Source organism: Cheilinus undulatus, linkage group 12 (genome assembly GCF_018320785.1).
Source record: "Cheilinus undulatus linkage group 12, ASM1832078v1, whole genome shotgun sequence".
NCBI lineage: Eukaryota > Metazoa > Chordata > Actinopteri > Labriformes > Labridae > Cheilinus > Cheilinus undulatus.
The window spans coordinates 27199727-27225549 of NC_054876.1; the positions used below are offsets into that span (position 1 = coordinate 27199727).

The 25823-nt window shown below is 38.7% G+C and overlaps 1 protein-coding gene across 1 annotated transcript in view; it reads right to left on the reverse strand.

Annotated features, from left to right (window-relative positions):
- stk10 (serine/threonine kinase 10) overlaps positions 1–25823 on the reverse strand; it is a 68099-nt gene that overhangs the window by 2865 nt on the left and 39411 nt on the right. The window contains exons 6-19 of the mRNA XM_041801328.1: positions 22290–22484; positions 21534–21615; positions 13682–13816; positions 10774–11124; positions 9616–10035; positions 4822–4946; positions 3725–3848; positions 1764–1943; positions 1515–1607; positions 1163–1292; positions 929–1053; positions 646–834; positions 434–559; positions 213–326 (exon numbers count right to left, since the gene is read on the reverse strand). Of these exons, the coding sequence (XP_041657262.1) occupies positions 213–326; positions 434–559; positions 646–834; positions 929–1053; positions 1163–1292; positions 1515–1607; positions 1764–1943; positions 3725–3848; positions 4822–4946; positions 9616–10035; positions 10774–11124; positions 13682–13816; positions 21534–21615; positions 22290–22484 (2389 nt within the window). The remainder of the gene's footprint in view (positions 1–212; positions 327–433; positions 560–645; positions 835–928; positions 1054–1162; positions 1293–1514; positions 1608–1763; positions 1944–3724; positions 3849–4821; positions 4947–9615; positions 10036–10773; positions 11125–13681; positions 13817–21533; positions 21616–22289; positions 22485–25823) is intronic.

Here is a 25823-nt window from a genome sequence, read left to right on the forward strand (position 1 = left end):
TGATGTAGTTTTAAAATGCTCCTTTATCCATTTGAATTTTTATTTTGTGTAAAGAGGTCACCATCAGAACCCAAAGAGCTAGAAAAAGTGTTGTGTAATAAGGACTCAAATCAGCACGCCACTGTAAAAAAATGTATTAAATACAAAAGATGCATAACTGCAAAAAAAATGTTAAACTTTCCACATCATGTCAGACAAAAAAAAACCTGTACCTTCTTTCTGGGTTTCAGCTGATCCCTCCAGTCCTTCAGCAGCTGGTTGTGCTGTTCATCCAAATGTTTGAGCCTCTGAGTTTCATTCTCAATCAGCAGGTGACACTTCTCATTCTGAAGTACAAAAAAAGCTCTTAATGACAGTGCAAATTCATTTTGAGTAAAAATCTTTAGACACACAAAAAGGGTTGTGATATGAAGGCTTCTTTCCGATGACTGACCTGTAGATGCTGCAGCTCTCTGATGTTGCTTTCACACCGTCCAACCATCTCTCTCATCTGGTTCTCGTGTTTATGCTGCTGATGCAGCCGCTCGGCCTTCTGCCGCTTCTCCTCCTGCTGGGAGAACTGAAAACAGGCACAAACAGGAGTGAGGGAGTCAGGAAGTACCTTAAAGTTTTAATGAGAAGTGGAAAACCTACGCTCCGTCCTACCTGTTTAATCTTCTCTCTGTCCTCTGAGGAGCTGCCTGTAGAGTTGATGCGGAGGCTCTTCTTGAACATGGCCATGCGCGTCTTTGCCTCACCACGCTGGATCTTAGGCAGTCGACTCTTCTCCTGCTGTTGTCGAGATTTTAAAATCTCAATCATGCGATGGTTGTAGCACTGCATCTGCTCCAGCTCCTGGAGAGACAGAGAACACACAAAAGTACTATGACAGCACTGAGGATATAAATGGAAGTTTAAAGAAACACAGAAAATAACTACACTGATGTACCTTCTCATGTTTTTTGACAAGCTGATGCCTCTGGAGGAAGTACTGATCTTTTAGCTGCTGTTTCATTAACTGATGTCTCTCGTAAAGGTTCTTCTCCTCTATGTCCCATATCGTCGCTTCACGCTCTGATCATGAACAGAAGGAACACAAAAGAACAGAAAAAAGAAGAATTTAAACCTGTTTATTTTGTGGTGCATCTCACTATTTTAACCCTGAATCAAACAGATTCTGTACCTCTGATAAGTTGGTGTTTCTTGCTAAGGCATTCCCTTTCCATCTCTGCTATTTCTTTCTTGTTGTTAGAGATGATACTCTGCAGCGTTGTGTCCAGGTAATTCTTCTGAGCAGCCAGGAAGTTGTTCTCCTGGAAAACAGGAAAGAAAGACATGAATTGGAGAAAGGAACAGCTAAATTAAAGGATATACCCGTGCATGTGCATGGGATATAGAACAAATCATCTAGTAACAACCAGATCAAATCTACCTTTAGCAGTGTCAGCAATGTTTCATGAAAATATTTTAGTTTATGAAGCATTTTACAAGTAGTTTAATTCAGCATTTATGAAAATAATTTGAAGACAGTTTACCTCTTTTACTTTCATTTCTTGAAAAGAATTCATCTTCTGCTTTAATGTGTCTTTACGCTGACTCCTAGGCAGCTTATCGACAGACTGCTTCACCTACACAAACAAAAACAAGGCACATTTTAGCTGTGTCTACTGAGTCTAACAATGGATTAGAGTACGACAAAAAGCATCTTGCTTTCATAAGGGTTTTACAGCAATTAAGATAGTATGTAGATTTCCTTTCCTTTTAGCGCTAACGCCTGATCATACCTCCTTTTTCTTGTGTTTTAACTGATCCTGGAATCTATGAAGGTCACGTTCCTGCTCTGCTTTGATGCGTTTGGTCTCGTCCTTGAGTCTGATATTGTGGTCCGCCTCCATCTTCTCAATAGTCTGCTTCTGGTGTTTCTCCAAGTTCTCCAGCTCAACATCGTAGTGTTTCTTCTTGGCCTGGGACACACAAAAAATACCACACTAAATCCCTGCAGCATTTTGCATGTGAAACTTGAAACAATGCAGGATGTGTTTTACTGACTTGTGTTAAGTGTTGCTAATTGTTCCTAATACAATAGTAACCCAGCAGCAGTGTACCATTTTCTTCATAGTGGATTTGATTATTAGCCATAATGTCCTATCTATCCAAGACTGATAATACCACAGGCTGCCTGACAATGAAATATTGGTTTAAACTCCTGAAGTTCACGTGATATCAACCTTGTTTTAAAAAAAAAAAAAAAAAAAAAAGCTTTGTTGTTGGCAGAAAAAAGTGGTGATAAAGGATTAAAAAACGGCAAAAAATTGCTGAAAATTGGCAAAAATTGGTTAAAAGCAGCAAATTGGGAAGTAACAGGCGATGAATAGGGGTAAAAACTTAAAACTAAAATTTACCTCTGGATTAATAAAGTATCTACCAAAAAAATCTATTTATCTAAAAGTGCCAGAAAGGGTTGAAAGTTGCAGATATAAATAGAAGTGGTGAAAAGGTGGCAAAAAGTAATGAAAATGGAAAAATGAGGCAATATTGGGCAGAAAAAAGTTGTGATAAGTGATAAGAAAGTGGCAAAAAATGGGACACAAAAGTAGCAAAATTGGGTTAAATAAGGCAAAACAGGTTAAAAAATTAGCAAAAGTTGTTAAAAGTGGCGAAAGGGGTCAAGCAATGCAAAGATGGCAAAAGGGGGCAGGAAGAATTGGCAAAAATTAATAAAACAATATAGGATCTATAACAGTGGCAGAAATGGGTAAAATGGTGGGTGAAATAGGGTTAAAAAAGCAAAAATGGTTGAAAGCTGGCAAACGGTAGAAAGTGTCAAAAAGGGGGATAAAAGATGCAAAGTTGAAGGAATAGGGTAAAAAAGTTGCAACACATGTTTAAAAGTGGCAGATATGGGCAGGAAAAAGTGGTGAAACGGTAGCAAAAAGTGATTTAAATGGGATTAAAGAGGCAATGTTCAGCAGAAAGAAGTGGTGCAAATGGGTCATTAAGTGGAGAAAATGGGTCAAAATGGCAAAAGTAGGTTGAAAGAGAAAAAAATTGATTTAAAAAATGGCAAAAGTTAGTTTAAAGTGGCAAAGGGGATGACAGAGGACAAATTAAGAACCAGAAAAAATTGGCAAAAATATGTTATCAAGTGGCAAATATGGGTTTAAAGTGGCAGAAATGGGTGTATTTGTGGGCAAAGTGGTGAAAAGGGGTGAAAAGGTGTCTTTATGGGTTAAAAGAGGCAAAAATAGATTACATGTGACATAAATTTCTTAAATTGGAAAGAATGGGTTAAAAGAAGCAAGAAGAGGCAAAAACTGTTGCCAGTGGGTTAAATGTGGTAAAAACTGTTTTGGTGGCATGAATGGGTTAGAATAGGAGGAAAAAAGGCAATAGGTGTCCCAATTTTTTTAAAGAGGTCTAAACGTGCAAAAAAGTGCCAAAAAAGTGGTAAAATATGTCCGGAAAAAGCAGTGATAAGGGGTTAAACGTGGCGAAAAAAAAGATAAAAAATGAGCACAAATAAATAAATTCAAAATAGGAACCTAATAAAAGCTTGACATGTTTTTTCATTTCCAAAATGAGGCAATTATTAGAAATGATGCCAACACCATTGCTACTGATCTAACACATATATTGATAGCATCGATGAATCACCACTGGGGCAGGCCATTTTACTGAGTTTTTCAGGGGCCCGCCAAATTCTATTGGCAGGCCTGACAACAAAACAATTGAGTGTTTCACTCACATGCATCTCCTGTTCAAAGCGTCTGTGCATCTGTTCTCTCTGTGTTTCCAGTTTGGCATTTAGACCAGCCTGAGCACGGTGCTCCTCCTTCTGCAGCAGACGGAGCTCACGCAGCTCCTGACGCCTGAAAACAGAATTTTTACACATATAAGCACAACTTTACTTTAAAAACTTATAAGAACAAACATTTTAATGTATACTTCAAGTGAAGTTAATACTGTGAATGCTTTAAGACTCTACAGTGTTGTGTCCACAACTGATAGACAGCAAAAGACATGTTTGTCCCTTGTGTTTTGCAGGAGGCTGCCCTCTGATGTTTTGGGTTAATTATTTCCAAAAATCTTTATTGTACTCAAGGCAGAAGTGGCCAAATATGGCCAGACATTGTTCCTTTGGATACCTGTTTTTCTTACAAGAAAGCACAAATTAACTAATAAGATATGCATGTTGAAACTAAATATATATTGACACTCTGCTGTCTTTAAATCTATCCAACAAAAATTAAAGACACATTAAAAGAAACATCAGCCCAAGGTTTGGTCATAAAACTGTTGTTGAATCTGCAATGTCATGTTGCCACCACTAGATGGCAGGGGTAAAGCATCAGGATCTACTACGAGTTCAAAAGAAGTGCAACTTGTTTGACATTTACTCTCAAATGCATTGTTTATTTAAAAGTAAGGTTAAGTCATTTCTGTTTTATTTGACTATGCTAGTCTTAAGAGATACTTCTTATCTGGTCTCCATACAGCAAACACAGCCAACCTTAGCCATCTTTCCCCTCTTTTCTTTCCATAACTACTTATATATATAAAAAACCTAATCCAAATTAGTCTTTTTCCATAACAGTTTGGATATTTGTATCTCAGGAGGCTAAAGCCCAAGAGAGAAAGATGCCTGAAATAGTGCATGAAGTAAAAGCAGCGTCCAACAGGCCACTTATCATTGAGAGACCCCTAAGAGACCTCAGAGAATAAAAACAGATCATTTTACCATTAAATATGAGAAGGAGAACAAATATGTAAGTCACTTGTCTAGACAGTTAATAGTTAGGAAAATGTTTTTTGTTATATATTTATAGGGGTTCCTCCACTTACCTCAGGAATCTCATCTCCTCGTCCTTCTTCTCATCGTCCCTGATGATTTTGGAGGTGGTCACACTCACCTCCACACCATCAATGACAAACTTCCTGGTTCGCTTCAGAGTCTTACTGGAGAAGTCCTGAGAGGAAGACAGAGAGGGGCAAAGGTTTACAAAAAGAAGATTAAATCAAACCTAAAGTACAAGACAAATCTATCCTTGCCCTTAACGTCAGATTCTGTTTAAAGCTACAGAAAAACTCAACAGCATGTCTGTAAACTAGTGACTAACTACCAAACTGCCAATCTAAGAGATCAGTGGTTAAATTAGCAGTGAGACATGTAACACAAAGCAAACTCTGTCATCAAACATGTCATTTTGTTACAGATTTTGTGTTTTGCTAGTAGGAGTTAAAGTCAAAGCAGTCTGGCTGCAGAGGGTCATCAAATACGGGGGCTTCATTGTTGAAAAGCAGCATAAGGCTAAGATGCTTGGTTTTAAATATAAATACAACAAACTTTCACATGTGAAGTAAGTGCAGTTAGTTCTTTTGCAATTTTCAGTGTATTTTTCTAACCTACTCTTTAAATAGTTAAGTTGTTATTGCATATAGTTTAGCTGGCATTTTAACAAATAAGCAGAATAAAATTAACATAATTTAGCTCTTTTATTGTGCAGGGTTGTGTAACAGTGATGTAAAATTGTAAAAGTTGCTTTAGTGCTGTAAAGGCAAAAAAAGTCAGTGAAGCAATAAAGCACGGGTGTCAAACCTAAGGCAGTCTGGCTGCAGAGGGTCATCAAATACGGGGGCTTCATTGTTGAAAAGCAGCATAAGGCTAAGATGCTTGGTTTTAAATATAAATACAACAAACTTTCACATGTGAAGTAAGTGCAGTTAGTTCTTTTGCAATTTTCAGTGTATTTTTCTTTGTATCTGGCTTAACGAGAGGCAGCTGTGGGTTAATGTGTGTTGACAAAGCCATTAATATTCCTGTCTGTCTGGTTCTACTGTAACAATCAGCAAGATGCTCCATCTGTCACCATCATTGGGAGCGCCATCCAGGAAGTAACAGTGTCTGACAACACAACCTCATCTAGCAAGAATGACGTGACTTTACTTTACACCCTAGGGAAAAAAACGAACTCAAAAGCCCAAAAACTCAGATTAACTTTTTCAAATGTAGGGCAGTTTATTTGTTATCTCAGTTCTTATCTTCAGCAGAACAAAAACAAGTGAATGACCTTGTTCTTTTTACTCTGTGATCCAAGTTGAATAAATCTCTTTTTTGAGAGCAGGACTGCACAAGCCAATCCAAGGAAGTAATGAATCAAAGTTGAATTGTTAGTTTGAGAGTGAGGTGACCTTGCAGAAAAAAAAAAACAAAAGTGTTTTGGCTAACAACTCACTTCTTGTTGTCTGGTTACATTTCCTATATTCCATACCTAAATCTGCCAGCACAGACAATATTTACTAAACTGATCGGACACAGTTTACTCTGCAAACACAGCTTAGCTCAAGCCACCAATGTTATAATTTCCTGTTTGAAAATCAGTTTATGTAGAAGAAAGTTCAGGAAAGGAGGAAACCACAGTAAAGGTGGGGACGGTTTTTGTTTGTTCCTTATCTTAAATACTCAAAAAATGGACAACGTAAGAGTTTGTGAGATGTTCCAACCACTGGATAATGCTTTTGCATTGTTCTGTACCGCTTATTTTCTTCCCAGCTGGCTGACACATTTACAATAGCAATAAATCCATGTGCCTGTGTGTTTAAATGTGTTATTAAGTGCATGCTGGCACTATAATCAGAGGACATGTGGGTCACTCTGTGGCTCAGCTGTGTTATCGAGATTGAGGCTCCACGTGACTGCACTTCCTATGTCATTCACAAAAAACAAACACAAACATAGCTTTCATGTACACACTGATGTAGAAATACACTAAAGTGAGTGTCCCTCTGTCTGAAAAACAAAGATAGTCTATTCACGGTGACTGCAGGCTGCTGAATAATCTGTTCTGGAAAAACTTAACACACCACAAACTGAAATCCTATTGACTGTGTGTGGAGGACTGTCTATCATGCTCAGTCCATAAGCATCCAGAAGCTGCAGAGCAACAATGAGCTGCACAGAAACTCCCATTCAGTCTGCTGAATACTGAACTTTGCCCACACAAAGGGCACCACTGGTCATGATGAATGGGAGAGTGTTGCATATTTTGTTGCAGAAAGGCTAAGTGTCTGATGATAAAATGCTCTCTCTCTTCACTCCCAACAGCTTCCTTACTTCACTTCCTCTCTGGGACGATCAGGCTAAGAAAAAAAACGGGAATTATTAAAGCTATAGAGAGGAACCTTCTGTTTGTGCCAATTTTAATAACACTGGTGAAAAAAGTAGTCTTTTTTTCTTTGCTTTTGTTCAGTAAATGACAAGAAGTATTGTTAAAAAATCATACCCTACCTTCTTTTATAATCTAATCTATTGATCACTGTAAATCTTTGCAGGAGAAATTTTAAAAAGGGGAAAAATGCTGTTCCTGCAGAGTGCTGTAGATCAGTGATTTTCTGGACTCACCTCAACCTCCCAAGGTTGTGTATAGGAAAAGGTTCTTTATTTTACCTTTCTTTTTCTTCCAAAAAATGACTTTTATGCCAATCATATTTGTTTTTTTTTCAACTCCATCAGACACACTGACATGTATTTAATTGTTACCTAATTAATTCAAGATGAATGTCCAGGTTCAGTTATGTATTAATAGTAATAAAATGCATTCCTTTTTACCTTTTTCACTCATCTGACGTATCTCATGTCTCCTTGGATATTGTGATTTTCAAACTGTATCATATATATTAAATGTACTAACCTACTCTATAAATAGTTAAGTTGTTATTGCATATAGTTTAGCTGGCATTTTAACAAATAAGCAGAATAAAATTAACATAATTTAGCTCTTTTATTGAGCAGGGTTGTGTAACAGTGATGTAAAATTGTAAAAGTTGCTTTAGTGCTATAAAGGCAAAAAAAGTCAGTGAAGCAATAAAGCACGGGTGTCAAACCTAAGGCCTGGGGGCCAAATCCGGCACGTGGTACTGTTATATCTGGCACGCAAGATCATATGATCTCTCTATTATAACTGGCCCACCAGTATAAGGTCTGCAGGTTTCCTCCAAATCTGTAAACCTAACCTTGATAATTTCAAATGTCCTTGTTAAATTGGGAAAATTTGAAAAAGCAAAGAGTAAAAGCAGTTAGATAAAAAGTTAGGAAGTTGGGTAAAGAAATTAATGTTTTCATTTCATATTTTCAATTTTGCATCTCACAATTCTGACTTAAAGTTATGATTTGACTTTTTCATGTTTCGATCTTCAAGATTCACAATTTAACATTCTAAGTCATATTTTACCTTTTAAACTTGTGATTTGGACTTTCTATGTATTTGCCTTTTAAAACCATTATTTTGCCTTTAAATGTCGTGTTTTGACCTTTTGAACAAATAAGTTTGACTCTTTGTCTCAGACTTTGAGCCTTTAAACTTATGATTTTAACTTTTTCATCCCAGAATGATTTACTATCAGTGTTATTTATATTTTTTTCATACTTTACTAATGGTGAAAATGAGGTTGACAGTTTATGTTGAAATGTTAACATTGTTAGGCTCTTAGGTCAGGCCCAAATTCAGAATCAACGATTGACTTTCACATTCCTGGCCTGAATAGCCCGGCCCTACGGACGTCTCATTAAAGCAAATCTGGCCCCAGACTCAATATGAGTTTGACACCCCTACTACAAAGGAAAAAGGAGTAAGTGGAAGTTAGCAATGCAATTATTGCAGAGGTTATACTAAGTTTGGATCTAAAAACAAAATGAAAGCAAAAAAGTAAAGAAAGACAAAACATATAAAAGCATTCAGGAATTACTGGTGGCTTTATAAATCCTGTGTTTTAGAATTTTTTTTACACTTGATCCTGATTCAACATGCTTTTTCTTAAAATTTAATATTCTTCCAAAAACAAGGAATGCACCTACAGATTTGTTCAACACTGGTATCTGATGATATAGGCCCTGTTGACAAACACAAGCACATCAGCAAATTGTGCTGCATGATCATATGACAGTAGATTATTGTCTGTTATGTGGTAAATGTACTGTTGTCATCTATTACACCTAACTGTATAAGGTCAAAGAACTGATATTTTCAAAATCAGTATTAACCCTGTTTTTATTAGTTTCATGGGCAAGAGGTTATGATAAAATTTAATATTTTGGACTTTGGATTTTTGTGGGGTTTTCTTCATTATTATTTACTGAAACCACTAAGCATTTCAAAGTAACTTTTTAGGATTTGACAACTTCAGCTGCTACAGACTCTGCATCTTCTCCTTATGTAATGTGCACTGCAAGCCTAATGGAAGACAGGCTCTCCTCTGTCTCAGATAGTTAACACCCACACCCCAAAACACAACACAATGCACTTTCAGTTCCTCTGTGGGTGCCGAGAAATATTTTTTCCAAGGAGGGGTTTTCCTACAGAGGCAGGGAGTTGTCTCTGTACCTCTTTACACTCTAGTACTCCTCTAATTCCCTAAAAGAGACACAGTTTCTCAAAAAAAAAAAAAAAAAAAAAAAAAAAATTGATATGTCTAAATACTGGGGTAAGTCCTCCTTACTGCAACAAAAAAAAAAACAATATTCAAAGCAGTTTTTAGTGATATTTTTATAAGAAGACTTGAGGAATATCTGTATAAGGTTGATAAAGTTGCTAACTCTGCTAACATAAGTGTTTCTTTAAGTTTTACTTCATTGTGACTCACCCTCGAAGACATTGCAATGATCTCCTTGTTGATTGACATGTCCATGCTCTCTGACGCCATGCTGCCAGAATAAGATGACCGTTTGGTGATGACCCCTCCATTGCTATATGGTGAGACAGTCTCAGAGTTTCCTCCTGTCGAAGACCGCTCTGGCGTTCCCTTGTTTAGGCTTCCATTCAGCCCAGATCGGGGTGTAGGTACCGGTGTGGGAGTAACTGAGGGAGCTGTGGTAGGTGTGGGAGTTAAAGCTGTTGAAGCTGGTATGCCTCCGTTTACTGTGACATCGTTCTCCTCCTGTGTCATCTGGATCTTTGGTACTTCTGATTCCGATGAGTCAATAATGATGTCCACCTGTTCCTCAGAAGCCTCATCCTGAGGAGGCGATGAGGGCTTTTCTGTCTCTGTGGTCTCCTCTGCAACCTTGAAAAATATTTAACATAAATCATGTTATAGCTAAAAAACAGACAGGTGAAATTTTATTTTCTGAATTTCAAGCCCTAGTTCAGAACAAGTGAGGCAACAAGACTGATTTGAATGCTGCTGGGGACAGTTGCAGCTATGTAAACTGAATAGTTGTAACTTGAGTCAGGGCAGCTGACAACATCTGCGTCGCAGACGCTGGTTTTTCTCCACCCATTAATACCCCTTATAACTCTTTTTCACCAAGTTTTTGCTACTTTTAACCCATTTTTGCCAATCTTATCATTTTTTGAGACTTTCAATACATTTTTAGCCACTTCTAAACTACTTTTGCCACATTTTATCCATTTTCACAATTCTTTTTTGCTACTTGTAACTCATAAAAGTGCCTTTTGTGCTACTTTCAAATTCTAGATCAATGTGCCTATTCACTTTGTAAACATTACTAATAAAAAAATAAATATCAACTTCTGTTGTTCTCAGTGGCTATTATTCAGGTTAAAAAATATGGTTATCACAGCCTTTCTTTACAATTGACCATGATTTTGTTGACCTCCATGGGCCGCCCTGTTGAAAGGGCACCAGAAAGCTCTCCCCTTTATCCCCGCTTATGAGCGGACTTGCCTACAAGTTACATGCATCTATAAGGCAGGCATGCTAGCTGCAAACAGTTGCAAGTTTAACTTGCCTCATTGTGAATCTTTGGTCTGAACTTGGCTTAAAACCTAAGAAAAGTACCTTTTCCACCTCCGGTGTTGGGGTAATCTTTCCATCCTCAATCCCTGAATCTGAGCTGGAAGTCTTCGTCGACACCTCGCTTTCAGATTTCTCTGACTCAATGGTTGCCTCATCGGTGAGTTTATCCTCATTCTCCTCCTGAGCTTTAGGTGGGGGATTTTGCCGTGGAAGGGGAACAGGGACCACCATGACTGAGCCTGGCTGTTCCTCTGTTGGGGACTCTGGCTCTGACATTTTTCTGGGTGAAGGTATTGGTGGGCTTGGGGATGATGTGGTCGGGCTTGGGGTGTCCGGGGACTGGTCACCTTCCAAACTGGTCTGACTGGTCTGGCATGGCTCCTTTCCTGGAGACTAAAGGAATCAAAGGAGAGAGAGGAATTGTCATGCACATTGACCAGTCGTTTGGTATGATTGGTCCCCCCAAATGTTTAAGCTAATTTTTTTTCCGTCCTTTTTTAGGTCAACAACATTGTTAACATCTAAAAGATGCTTACACTTTTTATTTTTACGAGGAAGAAAAGAAGTCAAACTGGATGTTAAAGATCCACAATTATGCAGTAGCTTAGCATCTAGCTGCAAACTAGAACAAGCTTAGCACTTCTCACTGGAGCTTATTTGGTTCATTGTTCAGCAAGCTAAGGTGCACATAAAAAGTGTTTCTAATTTCACAAGAGCACAATCACATTAAAGTTTGCATGCTGTTGAAAGTTTGTACCCAATGTGATAAAATACAACGATATCTAATGTTTCAAACTGGGGTTTTAGTCCAAATGCTAAAAGCTAAGTCCTTCAGGCGTCTCACTATCAGGAAACTAACCTAACACTTAACTTTAGTAAGAATGCTGTCAGTCCTGTTAGTCACTGTAGCAGATATGGATATCTAATCTACAATAAGTACATTAATAATTACAAAGCCTGTGTAAATCATGACTGACAGCCATGAACTAAAAGTCCTAATGGTGTTACTACCATGAGATAGATTGATGGAGATATAGAGCGATTTCTATAAAGTATGAAAGAAAAATTAAAATAAGTAGGGCTAAAAATGGCTTGTGAAGACATTATTTTACATTTTTATCATTTCTTTAAGTTTTTTAAATACCTGCATATACCATGCAATAAAAAAAAAAGTCTGACTAAGACTTTTAATGTTTTACATCATGACCTGCCAAGATGGCCTAAAAACATTTTTTATGACACTAAAAACGGGGGTGGATCCAGACTTTTTAAGGTGGGCTCTGGGGTGACTTTTATTGGTTGGATTTCATGTTTACCCCAGCCAAAAAATAAACAATCTTAATCTTTTTAAGCACATATTATAGACAGTACATGACTGATATTACTCAAACCAGAAAATTACATTTAAATCAACTATGTAAATTCACAGAAAGAGGACTGTTTCATATCCTAGAAATAAAACACATGTTTGAGAGTTATTTTAGATATGAGAATACTATATTTGGGGATTCTCAAGTTTATATTTAATATACAAGTTATTTCAGAGTTATGTCGCACAGCTACATGTCAATGTGAGCAGCGTACTTTTGCTCCCAGAAACATTTCTCTCTTTCCCCTGTCTTCAGCTGAAGGTAAACAAAACCATAGATATCTTTATGGGTAGGCCCAGCCTCTCTAATGTCTCAGTAAACATCTCTGTGCATCTCTCTGTCTGCCTGATGCAGAGGATATAGAGTGAGGCAACAGCTTGGCTGGTTTTTCAAGGCCTTGTAGCTGTTTGAGTCAATATACAACAGTGTAGGACAGGGCTGCCCTGCCAGTGGCGACAATGAAGTAACTGTAATGACAGCATACTGTAGTTGACTGGGTAGGAGGGGAAAAACCTCTGTGAGGGAGGGAAAGGCCAAAAATACAGCGTTAACTGCAAATTGTCAATCTAAACTAGTCAGCTAATATAAAAATACGCGTTTAATGCCTCATCAGGAAGTTTTAGGTTGGATAACTTTAAACACAGAGAAAAGATGTATCATGAGTTTGTTTCTTTTTTCTGTTAACAAAGCAGAAAAAAGCAGAACTGGGCGCATAATGAAAGTAGGACCACCTATTTATTCAAATCTAATCCAACAATCTTTATCAAATTCACAATGAAAAATGAATACTTGGCCTAGTTACAAAGTGCTTTGTCACCACCCAGCAGAAAAGCTTTCACCTTAATAAATCCTGATGCCATTGCACTAACTGTTGACACAAGGAGAGGAAGACATAAGAGGTTAAACATTTGTCTTCTCAGAGAGGAAAACATCCATATTTAACACTTTTAGAAGGTCACAGCTTCCTGTAAATAACAGCATTTCTAGATCCTTCTAAACACGAGTTCACTGTGCAGCCTCTGTCTTTAGTTAAGGGTCACAGAACAATGTCTGACTTTAAATAATTTACTCTATGAGGGGACAGGACCAAGGCAGAGGGCAGCACTTATATTTAACCCTGTGTGGGTGTGGGTGAATGTCAGGATTCCGGTTTCTGTTCCTTTGTTTTTGCATGAGGCAGGCATTCATTTACAATATCACTTTCTAATCTTATTCTCCCTGTGGATTTATGAGTGATGTCTGCAAAATAGGGTCTGTCTTCTTTTGCAGAATCAAGCAGGAAAAGCTAATAAGTAAAGAGTGAACAAGAAGTAAAAGCAGAAAACTATGCAGATATGACTTTTTGTATTCATGTGAGTTCAACTAAAATTGTCTAAGAAACAAAAATATGGCACTTTTTCCCATTACACAAATGCCATACCAATAGTAAATGGCATTTTTGACCTTGCACACTTGTTTACTTCATTACCTTTCAAAATAAAGCTACTGAAAAGGCAGGGACTACCCTCTCTATTTTAAGAAACAAACAATGACTGAGAAGAAAATGAAAGGATAGGAAAAAAAAAATTGAGGTTTGGTACCGCGGTGAGCTCCATGGCGTCGTCCTCCTCGCCTTCCTCTCTATTGTCCTCAATTTCCTCCATGACCTCAGCCTTGGCCTCGGCCACCAGCTCCCGCAGAGGGCGATTGGACGTCACAGAGCGCACAAAAGGGTGCTGCAGACAGAGAGGAGAAGAAGAGATGGTTAATTTATCAGCAGATAGCACGCAGTTGGTGCTTAAACAGCAGGAATTCTTACAACTTAAAACTGATTTCCTTCTCTAAATGAGCTTGAAAACTTTTGACCTATAAAATGACACTGTCATTGGATCTTAACATCATCAGACAAAACTATTATTTGAGGGATGAGACAAAAACAAAATCAAAACGACGGCTCTGGGAATGACTTTAAAGATATGTAACTACTATAAAAATGCCTGCTGTAAGAGGAAAAAGACAAATAAATTCAGGAAAACGTGCTTAAATTTAGGGGGAAATTGAGATATTTACTGTCGTTACATTAGCGAGCCCATGGAGCTGTTAGAGGCCAGGCTACACAGGACTTTCACTGCAAGAGAAACTCTATCTGCCACCTGCCAGTTCCTGAAAAGCTACAACAATAGCCCCCCTTCATAGCACACTTAACACAGAAGTCTTTAATCTCACATAATATCCAGAGTAAAGAAGTCATCTTTACTTTTAAACCTGCTAAAAAAGGAGATATACATTTTGACAGGGTCTAAAAATAGCAGTGATAAACTTGGTAGGCAAATAATGAAAAGCTAAATTAAAAGTTGAATGCTGCTTGGATACAACACTGATCATGTATTATTCAGATGCTTTGAACAACACTGTAATTTAATTGGAACAGCTGACAGCAGGGAAAAAGGCTACAAGTGCTGCTGGACCATGAAGTGTGCACATTTGTGAGCTGCGTGTAACCACAGTTGTTGTGTATCAGGGTCTGTCCTTGAGAAGTGCATTAGGCTTCTGCTTTTAACAGCTCCAGTGACAAACAACAGTCAGCTATTGTTTAATCAGGAAGTATAAACGCTGAGAGCAATCTAAGCACTTATTGCACTGCAGTGGAAATATGAACACCTCGAAAAGAGAATGAAAAACATTACACTCTTAAAAAGGCAGTAGATTTAGACTAACCGTACAAAGTTTCTGGAAATTTCCTTTAGAAATTTGAGCCCTAAATAAACTTGGAAGTGTAAATTAATATTTTTATACATTGCATTGTTTTATGCAAATTACCTTTAAGTTATGCAACCACCATTAACCCATAAAACCTTGACCAAGACTTCACATTTTCCAAAATTTAGATAGAGCTTTACTTTTAAGGTTTAAAATAGGTGTTGACTGCCCTGGCTGATAAACAAGGCCTACAGTGCCTCAAAAAGTATACACCTCCTTGATGTTTTACCCTTTTATTGGTAAAAAAGTGAAAAAGTAATTCCATTAATTATTGTGATACGAAAATATGAAATGTAATTAAGTGACTGCATAAATATTCACCCCCATTTAAAGTGCCTGATCTAATTCAACAGAGGTCCAGCCAATGGATGCTAGTAGTCTCACAATTAGTGAAATGGGGATCACCTGATTGCAGTAAATGTGCCTCAAGTAATTGTATTATACAGACACCAGTGTCTGGATGGTCCAGTCACTGGTGGTCTGGACCAGTGGTCCTGGCTACCATTACACCATGAAGACAAAAGAACACTCCAAGCAACTCAGTTCAGTTAAATCCATCTTCAAGAAATGGGAGGAATATGGCACATGTGTAAATCTGTCTAGATCAGGCTGTCCTCACAAACTGAGGGACTGTGCAAGAAGGAGACTAGTGAGAGGCCACCAAGACACCTATGACTACTCTGAAGGAGCTACAAGCTTCAGCAGCTGAGATGGGACAGACTCTACTACAAGTGTTGCCCTGGTTCCTCAACAGCTCAAGCTTTATGGGAGAGTGGTGAAGAGAAAGTCACTGTTGAAGACGACTCATATTAAATCTCCACTACAGTTGACCAAAGGCATGTGTGAGACTCTATGGTTATGTGGGAGAAAGTGTTTTGGATGGGATCAAAATGGTGCTTCCTGGCCATCAGAAAAGACACTATGTTTGGCTGACACAAAACACTGCACATCCAAACAAACAAGGTGGTGGCAGCATCACGATTTGGAGATGCTTTTCAGCAGCCAATCCTGGAAGATTTGTACAGGTAGGGGGTAAAATGAATGTGTCAAAATATAGAAAAATCCTAGAGGACAATCAGATTCAGTCTGCAAGAGAACTGCAGCTTGGTAGAAGATGTATTTTCCAATGAGACAATGACCCAAAACTTACAGTGAAAGCTACATAGAAATGGTTTAAAGATAACAAGGTGAACTTTCTGGAGTGGCTGAGTCAAAGCTTAAACCTCAATAGAATTGGGAATTTGTGGCTGGACTTGCAATGAACAATTGATTGAAACTGCAGAGTCAAGATTTGCAAGTCCGATTGAGCACTATCCACACAGCACTCAGAGCTTTGATCGCAGCCAAAGGTGCATCTCCTCAATACTGACTTGAAAGGGGTGAATAATTTTGCAGTCACTTATTTTACATTACATTTTCTTTTTAATTGGAATTACTTTGTAGAAATCTGTTTTCACTTTGACATCAAGGATGGTTTTTGTCATTTTTCTTTGGGAGTTACTCCAATTCTCCCTGATGTTATGACATACTGCCAAGTTGTTACACTTTCCTTGTTTACACAGTTACTGGATTTTAAAAAAATCTGTGCATAATTTAAAGTTTAACATATGAATATCAACAGAAGTGAGCATTTGAGTTCTAAGCTTTCACTGGAATTTTCAGCTGTGTGAACCCCCTTTTTCCCAAAGCAAAACAAAACTGGTAAAAAGGCAAACAACTAGCTGCCCTCTTAAATCTGCCTGTTTTTTTAACTGCCATCATGGATTAAGTTGTGGATCAGTGGAGCAAATGTCCTCTCTTTCAGGTTTCATGTTGCTTTTAGACCCAGTGAAGCTGGTGACTTTGGGACTTACATGCATGGCTGGGCGTGAAAAGGTTAAATGTGAACAATATGCCCCATTAGAGGACCAGAGCTGAAGGAGTGCAAAGTTACCTGGGTAGCAAGGACAGTGGAGCGTGTTTTTGGAGGATAAATTTAAGATTTTGGCATGTTTAAGGGTGTTGTGGTCAGTCCTTACTTCCTTAAGAGGTTCTTTGGAGGTTTAAAGTTGTTAGTTGTTTCTTTTTTTTTTTTTTTTGGGGGGGGGGGGAGATTTAGTTTAGGATAATTTAAGGGTAAGGCCTGAGGTAAAACAAGTAGCAATTTTGGTCATAAAATAAAGTTGACTTGACTTTTATTATGTCAAACTTTGATAAATCAGTCTGAAACCTCTCCCTCACGTTAAGTGGGGAGGATATTTTCTTTTTAAACAATATAATCATGTTATTGAAAGAAACGTTTCCTTACTGGGTGAGAATTTTAAGACCTCACAGGAACCACTTCCCATTTGAAATAGTTCCCTGACAAATGTTGCCTACTCAGGGGCATTTTTTTCTCTCTTTTTTTTCTTCCAAAGACTTATTTTTAGGCTTTTTTGCTTTTATGTTATCCCAACAATCCTGGCCCCAAGTAAAAAAAAAAACAAAAAAAAAGTAATCACTCTGGAAAGGATTACAAAGCCATTTCCATGGCTTTGGGACACAGGCAAACCAAGGTGAGAGCCCTTATCCATAAATGGAGAAAACTTTGAACAGTGGTGAACCTTCCCAGGAGTGGCCAGACTACCAAAATTACTCCAAGAACACATCCACGATTCATCCAGGAGGTAACAAAAGAACCCAGAACCACATGGGAGAGCTCCAAGGCAAAAACCACTGCTGACAAGAAAGAACAGAGGGTTGTCTAACATTTGCCAAAAAACATCTTGATGTTCCAAAATACTTTTGGGATAAGATTCTGTAGACTGACAAGACAAAAGCTGTACTTTATCATTTGCTCACTACAATTTAGGGACAGTTTCATCTCTTATGTTCATCCACTGACCTCTTTTCATTCCTCTCTGAGGAGCAAGGGCCCCTTTTTGTAAAGTGCCTTCAGCTATTTTTTGGTTACGAACTGATGCTATACAAACAAAGACTGACTGATTATTCTCTATCATCAGCAGCAAGGTCAATCACTCAAGCTCACCCCCATGACACAGAACTCCACCCCCTCACCCCCCTGGAACATAGTGGCCCCCGCTAAGTATTTCCAGATCAAGAGGGACCAATGAGCCAACCTTGATTGCTCACTTCCTATTTAGAGTAGAATACTCATTACAAACTGCACGTGATAACGTATATTCACTGAAATTCAGTGCGCTGCAGTCACTATTTTTATAAACAGACTGTTTCAAAGCCTGGTTTTCAACACTACAAGAAAGAGTTGGCATAGTCCTTACATACAATTAACGAGCAACAAGCATTTTTTTGTTTGTTCAAATAGGTTATCTGCAAAGTCATCTATATTTTCCTTAGTAATGATCTTCTCTTTAAATGTACATTGCAACTCTATAAATTGTTTCCTTGAAACATTTAATGCAGCATAGTAGAATGTTTAATGGAGCATCATCAAGTAATTCTAGGGCTGACAGCTTCCATTCGATTGGTCGAAAAGCTTGTGTCCGACCAAGATCACCCTAGTTGGTGAGTCGCCCCCTCCCTCCCTCCCCCAACGTGATCAGGCGGTAGAAGCAGTAGTGCGCAGCTGACTGACATAGAGAGACGTACCACTGGGGACAGAGGAGCAATGCAGCTCTGGAAAATACAGCTAGAGAAGCACACAAAGAGCCACAGAGTGGGATATTTTCTGATACTTTTACAGCAGTAACACTCAGAAACAACGCATCTTCAACTCATCACAAACTTGCAGGCTGTTTGTATTGAAGTGGCGCTGCTGGGTCTCTCTGCTCTGCCCTCCCTCACAGTATCAACCCCCATGGTTAGTTTACTTCACCTGTCGGCAAAAAGGCTGCGCGTAATCCTCTCTTTTACAATCTCCTTAAAGTGTTCATGCTAGCATTAACTTCTTGTACAGACAGACAAGAAAGCAGAGGTTATAAAAGACGGTCTGCTGGTCATTAAGTTCCAACGAGCGAACTTTTTCCCTCTCTCCTCCGTACATAAATGCTGCACGCTGTCTGCTTTATGCTTGTAAATGACACAGCGCGAGCTAGATCAAGTGATCCTGTTATTAGTTACATTTATGAATGAATGAAAAACAATGATCTGAGGTTATTTTTTAGGCTCTGTGAGTTTAAACAGTTACCGTGTCGGGACCATGGAGATCAAAGGCAGGTGTACGCTGATCGTCTCTCAAGTATTTTTTTAGAACAACATGATGAGCCTAAAAATGTATTAATGCTTCAAAAAGCTTGTTATGTTCATTTAAGGATCATTCAGACTACCAAACAGATGTAGTAAGGAACCTGTATGGATTAAACTGGTCCCCAACAAGGTGATTTTTTTTTTTTTTCTAACCAGAACAACTAATCGATTGGTTAGTGCCTGGATGTGATTTTGGTCGACCAAGTTTTTCTTTGGTTGACTACAGCCCTAGTTGATTCAACTCCAGTTAAACCATGACACCTGTTCTGTACATCAGACAACATAAATGTTGAAAGGGTAACAAGTAAATTAAATATTCTGAGTATATTGCTTCTGTGATTTTTTTTTTTTTTAAAAAAGCATTCTTATATCACACTTAGTATTTCATGATCATTTTAAACTTGAATTTTATTTTCATAATTATGTTTGTGGTTTTTATACGAGGAAGTAGACCTCTTGTGGCCCACCCGCAGTATCCCCAGGGCCCAGCAGTGGGCAGCAGCCCACAATTTAGGAAGCATTGGACTAAACAATAAACCACTGTTTTGGTTTCATGGACGAATTTAATGTAATAAGTGAGAAAAGCTGTTACAAGCCTTCCTGGTTCGTGCTGTGAGCCTCAATATTTTGCAAGTAGCTTGTAGCATTAACCAGGACAGATACTCTTAACAGCTTTTATCCTTCATCATGCCAAATTCATCAGTGAAACTAAACTTCTGGTTTACTGTCAAGTAAATATACCATACAGAGTGAAGTTTTTCATTGAATAAAGTCCTCAGTTCAAAACAAGAAGTAAAGAGCTTAGGTCACTGCAGCTATGCTGGTGGCTGCCATGACAAGACACAGACTGTTACTACTACAACAACTGAGAAATCCCCTGGCTTTGAAAGTGTTGGAAATATCTGAGGCAATACAGGTTCTTAATGAAGAAGTATAGAAGTATAGGAGGAGAAGGAGTCATTTTTAATTCAGACATCTTATGTGCAATCAAATCAACATATAGTTCCTTTCAATTATTTTAATCTTGGGCTACAACATTGACTCGATGAGTTATGTGTCACACCCACTGCTGCCTCAACAAATGTTGACCATGTGGATGCGTGGGCTAGACTAGCTTTTCACACACTGTAACAAACTTCCTGTTATTTACAGAATGCTGCCATGCACAGGCCCATCCTTTCACACAGACACCTTCATACAAGGTCGGGATAAATGGTGTTGTTTTAGTTACATACGTATGACTGACTCATAGTTTAGAGCTTGGGGATAGATGACGCCATTAAGAGTGATCACAAGTTGATAAGTATAAATTTGCGTGTTTGTATGTCGATGCTGGCTGAGAGATAAAATAGCCCAAATTCTCAGTTGTTCAGATTATCAATACTCTCAAGTCAAGGAGAAAAACACCCAGAATTAGACATGAATGAATTAAATTAAAAAAAAAAAAAACATCAGAGTATTAAGGCCATGAGAAACTATGTGGGAGGACAATTTCTATTTAGTTTAATAAATACAAGTCATCCAGATGGTCTCCCAGCAGCCACGGTGACTGATACTGTGTCATGTTGTTTTGTAAACATGTGGGACAGACACAAGCATATTCTTTCAATACAGTCACACATACTCATACAGTTACACACAAAACCTCCAGGATTCATTACTGTTCACTTGCTGCACATCTGTTTAACACACTCCAACAAATAATGTCCGACCTAAAACTCATCACACACTCTGATGGTAAATTCCCGTAATCTGACATCCATTACCAGCAGAATTTAATGCCATCACTGCAAAACTATCTACCCTAAATATTATGTGACAGCCATGAGGAGCAGCAGGCAAGATAAACATCTGAAACCTCCAGCACGGCACCAAAAACCGGACCGCACCCGTCTCTTTTCCCCCCACTGGAGAGCACATGCAGGATTCCCAGCGGGCCCGGGTCGAGGAAGTTTCATCTCTGCCTCGCTGTAATTGGCCAGAGGTGCCGAGCACAAAGGTTATCCAGACACGCTATTGGCTGAGAGTGGGAATGTAAATAGTTGGCATTCTCCCCTCAGCTGTGGGATACAGACAGGAAACCGTGGCTCTGAATTTTAATAGACACTGCGCTCCAGGTTTTAATCCACACCCTGTTCACTTTTTCTTTCATTTTCATGCCTGAGATTTTGGGGAACATTTTTCAAAGGTCATCACAATGTTTCACTACAAGAAAACCAATTTGAATGTAGCTTAAAAATGCGACACAGGCATTTTTACATTTTTTCTTTTAAAGAAAAAAAAGGCTAAAATACCACCTTCTGTTCCACTCCCATTCACATGTCGGTGAACTGCATGGGGCGCCACTCACTTCCCTGACATAGATCACCCAATTCAGAGCTTTAAATAGCAGATTATGCGTGTTTGTGCAAGATAAGAACGGAGTGGGGACAATGTACCATCACGTACCAAAGTGCAGTATTGTATAACATATGCTAAGTTTTAACTGTACATTGCATCATAACTTACCTCCATGAGCTGTACTGCAGTTGGACGGGTCTCTGGGTTTTTATCCAAAGCTTTCTTCAGGAAATCTTTAAACTCTGGTGACCTTGGGTAGCGTGAAAAAAAAGAAATGATCAAAGCAAGACAAATTAAGAAGGGAGAGAAGTGATAAAGGGAGCATTACAACATTAAGAACAGCAATTCTGGATTTGAAATATTGCTGCATGTGGGTCAGCTTTATGCACAGCTGTGGTTCTTACAACAGAGCTTTCAACAGGCATGCTGAGTCAGCTCCACATCCCCACATCTCCCTTAAGCACCTGATAACTTCACTTCTGCTGTGCTAACATTTGCCATTTTGGAACATTCACACTCGTAAAGCTGATAGAGAAAAGTTATAGTTTGGCACTCAGCCTCTCTGCTGAAACTCTGCTGCAGGTTTGCAAAGGGCAAACAGTACTGCAGGAAGAGAGGGGGAGGACAGTGTGATGCATGGAGTGTCGACAGTAGATTACAGGAGAGTGAGTGAGCAAAACTTTGGTAATAGGAAGAAACTAAATGACCCAGTGAGATCTAGACAGGAAGATACACGCACTAGTTTCACAATGATTACAGGCTGAGACAAAACTAATGAATTGTGAATTGTGCAAAAAGACTGTAGGTGTTCTGAGCACATTTCACTTCTTCTTTTCCAATTTCCCTGATTTTTTATTAAGTGCAGCATGAACTTATTTAGATAGGTACATGCTACTTACTCAGATATATCTAAAGCGTGCTCACCATTTGTTTGGATAGTCCAGGGTGGGCGGCTCGGACTTTGCAATTTTCAGCAGCACCCTCATGGGGTTAAGTTCATGATGGGGAGGTTCGATCTGGGCAAGCTCAATCAGAGTGATTCCCAGAGACCAGATGTCAGCCTTGTAGTCGTATGGGGCATCCTTCATTGTCTCACACATCACCACCTCTGGGGCCATCCTGAGAAAGAAAGAAAAATCATAATCAAGATTAGAGGCAACTAAACATCATGGAGCACAGAATCCTAAATTATACTCTAAGGCTAACAAATCAGATCTAAAGATAAGTTAAAGGGGACATATTATGCAAAAATCACTTTTTCAGGCACAAATATGTACCCCTGGTCCACAATCCCCTCAAGTACCAGAAAAATCCATTCCCCCTCCCCCTCGCTTTCTCCACCTTAGAGAAAATGTGCGCTGAAACAAGCCGTTTTCAGATTTTACACCTAGTGACCTCACATGGCCAGGCTACAGCCGGGCTGTAGAGCAGGACCTGCAGACTAACTTGGCTAAAATTGGCAAATTCTAGAAATAGAACAAAACATGGCCAACATAGGAACAGAGAGCTTGTGACTGGCTGCATTATACTTCTTAGTTTTGACAACAGGCGTCACTGCTGTGTTGTTTCTGTAAACAAACATTGTGACAAGAAATTGCTGATGTGCTTTTTTGAGTAAATTGAGACAACAACATAAATGTTAAATACATTTACAACTACAATAATAACAGTATTTTGAATCATAACATCCTGGTGAATACAGAAAAAGGATTAAGGCAACAAATTAAGGCAATAAATTCTGTCTCACGGTTCGATTTATAAAACCATGTCATGTCAATCAACTTCAAACCCCAAAACTCCTATAGAGTTTTTACAGCTTTGTGTAGCTTGCACTTGTTTAGTTAGTAGACATACAGATGAGCTGTAAAAAATCCAAGAATTGCTTTTTTAAAACTTTACTTTATTGCACCTTCCCTGAGGAACAAATACAGCAGGGAGGTGTGTTGCTCCTAAGCTGAGCTGTTAGCATTAGTGACACTAGTACTTAGCACCAGTAATGTGACATTACTGTGTCTGACACACTGACAAACTGATGAGTTACTCAACCTGTCCCATTTAAAAAAAAAAAAAAAAAAAAATTTAAGACTTACTGTGGATTGAACAATCCCAGGTAATATGTATGCTAAGTGTGCTAAACTAAAATAATGTAGCCTATTTTAGAAGCAGTTCATACATCTGAGTTCACATCATAAATACACATTTACTCTGAGTGAAAATAAGTACAGAAACTGCTGACTGGTACGGACAATAAAAATGACAGGATCTAAGGTCTGTTTCACAACAGAGACTACGGTTTCAGTAAATTCATATCTTTATTACATATTTTAGGCATAACAGTAAATGTTCAGTGCTGTTTTAACAATGTTGTAACTACAACAACCACTGACATATTAAACAGTCACCAGTTAACACAGTAACTTGTTAAATCATAACACCTGCTTTCCTAAGGCATTGTCAACAGCGAAGCCTTTAGATTTATTACCATTTCTTTCTACTGAAAAGTTTCTGATGGTCTCTTTCTGATGTAAACATCTGGAAATAAAAGCTGAAACATTGATCTCTTGTCTTATATTCATCTTTTTGTGTCAAACCCAAATGTTTTTAGTCTACAGCAAAAATAAAGGAATTGGGCCCTCCGTTCCAATACTTTTGGAGAGGCTTTCCCCAACTACAATACATGGTTATCCAGAAAAAAACAACAATAGAGCACAAAACCAGAGGACAGACATGAGTAGACGTGTCAAGGCATAAACCAAATTTGATTTAATGGTGGGCATCAATGAGGGTTCTCAGTAGAGTGCCAAGCCTAAGTTTAAAAAAGATATAAAAAGCTAGCATATCTCAAATTCCAAGGAGGACAAAGCACTAACTTGTCACGACTTTATTTGGCTCACATTGACATAAACAAACAATCAGATGTTTGGGTCTGTTCGAGACAAAAATGTCTGGAAAAAATTACCAACACATCTCAGGAGCTGTGACAACAATTTAACCTTTAAATAAACTCAAATACTGAGAAACCAGAGAGAAACCATTCATGTAACAAATGTATAATATCCGTCTGATCCTCATTTATAACTGAAAAGATTTACAGGATGGGACATGTTTATAACCTTGCAAAGCAGATGGATACGCCTGTTTCCTTGTTTCTCACTGGTGAATCCATCTTGCAAAGCTCCTGTCTGAACCGTTTGGGCCCGGTTAGAAAGTGACAGGACCAATCAGTTACTAGGGGCAGTACTTTCAGGCGCGGCAGACTCGTGATGTAAACAAGCAGCAACAAGAGGCCGGAGGAAGAGCTTTGCGTGGATGCTGCTAAAGTGCCAGTTTTATCAGAACTTGACGACATTTCTTCATTAGTAGAAGAACAAAGAACAGCAGTGAGTTGTTTTCTTTTCAAAAACCCCAAAAGTCATGTACTGACATGTCTACAGTCGCCATGTTTGCGTCATTCCTCGGTAGCTGTGCGTGTGCAGCTCGATAGCTGCTACATCACGTTTTGTTGCTCTTATTGGCCCGTAGAGATGTGGCAGACAGAACGTTTATCCAATCACACTCCGAGTTTTTTTCAAATCCTCTGTCTTTTCCCAAACGTTTCCTATTGAAGCTTTCCCAGATGGATGTGTGAAACAAATCCATCTGGTGTGTCAGGTTAACATGTTTATAGATCGTTTATAAAAAGCAGGATGACTTTTCTGTGTTAAAAAGTAGAGCTCTACATTTACAGATCACGCTTTAGAAAGCAATTAGAAGTGTGGCTTTATCCACAAGGGACAGCAAAATTAACACAAACCAAAAATCCCAACAGGAGCCTTGTTGTTTTTTGAAAGTATGGGTTTTAGGAGGACAGATAAGGGACTGGAGAGGGGGAATGGGGGGTAGCCATAACCTGACATGCCACATGGATTTGTTTCACGCATCCATCTGGGAAAGCTTCAATAGGAAACGTTTGGGGAAAGGCAGAGGCCTTGAAAAAAACTCGGAGTGTGATTAGATGAACGTTCTGTCAGGGGCCTGTGGTCACCCCACTATCCACCAGGACGGTGCCCTAAGCCATGCTCACTCACCACATCCACCCCTTACTCCACCCTGGTCTTTGGGGGGGTAACAGATTATTTTCTCACACCCCTGGTAATATGCAGAGATATCCATAGCACAACTGGGGTTGTGTCAATCCTCCTCCTAGCCCCATGGTGCCTTCAGGCTGCTTACTTGCCAAATCTATGCCTCACTCCAGCCTCAAATTTTCGCCAAGACATGCCCAAGTCCTGCATAGTACTATACTTTAGCACAAAGTGCTTGTAGAATGATTCATGTGCACTGTCTTAATTCAGTTATTATGATATTAATTAATGTAGAATGTAATATAAACTGTCAGAGATATGGCCGTGGTTAAAATGAAAAGGACAATATGTAGCAAATCTATTAAAACATTAATGTAGTAGAAGAGTCCAGGCT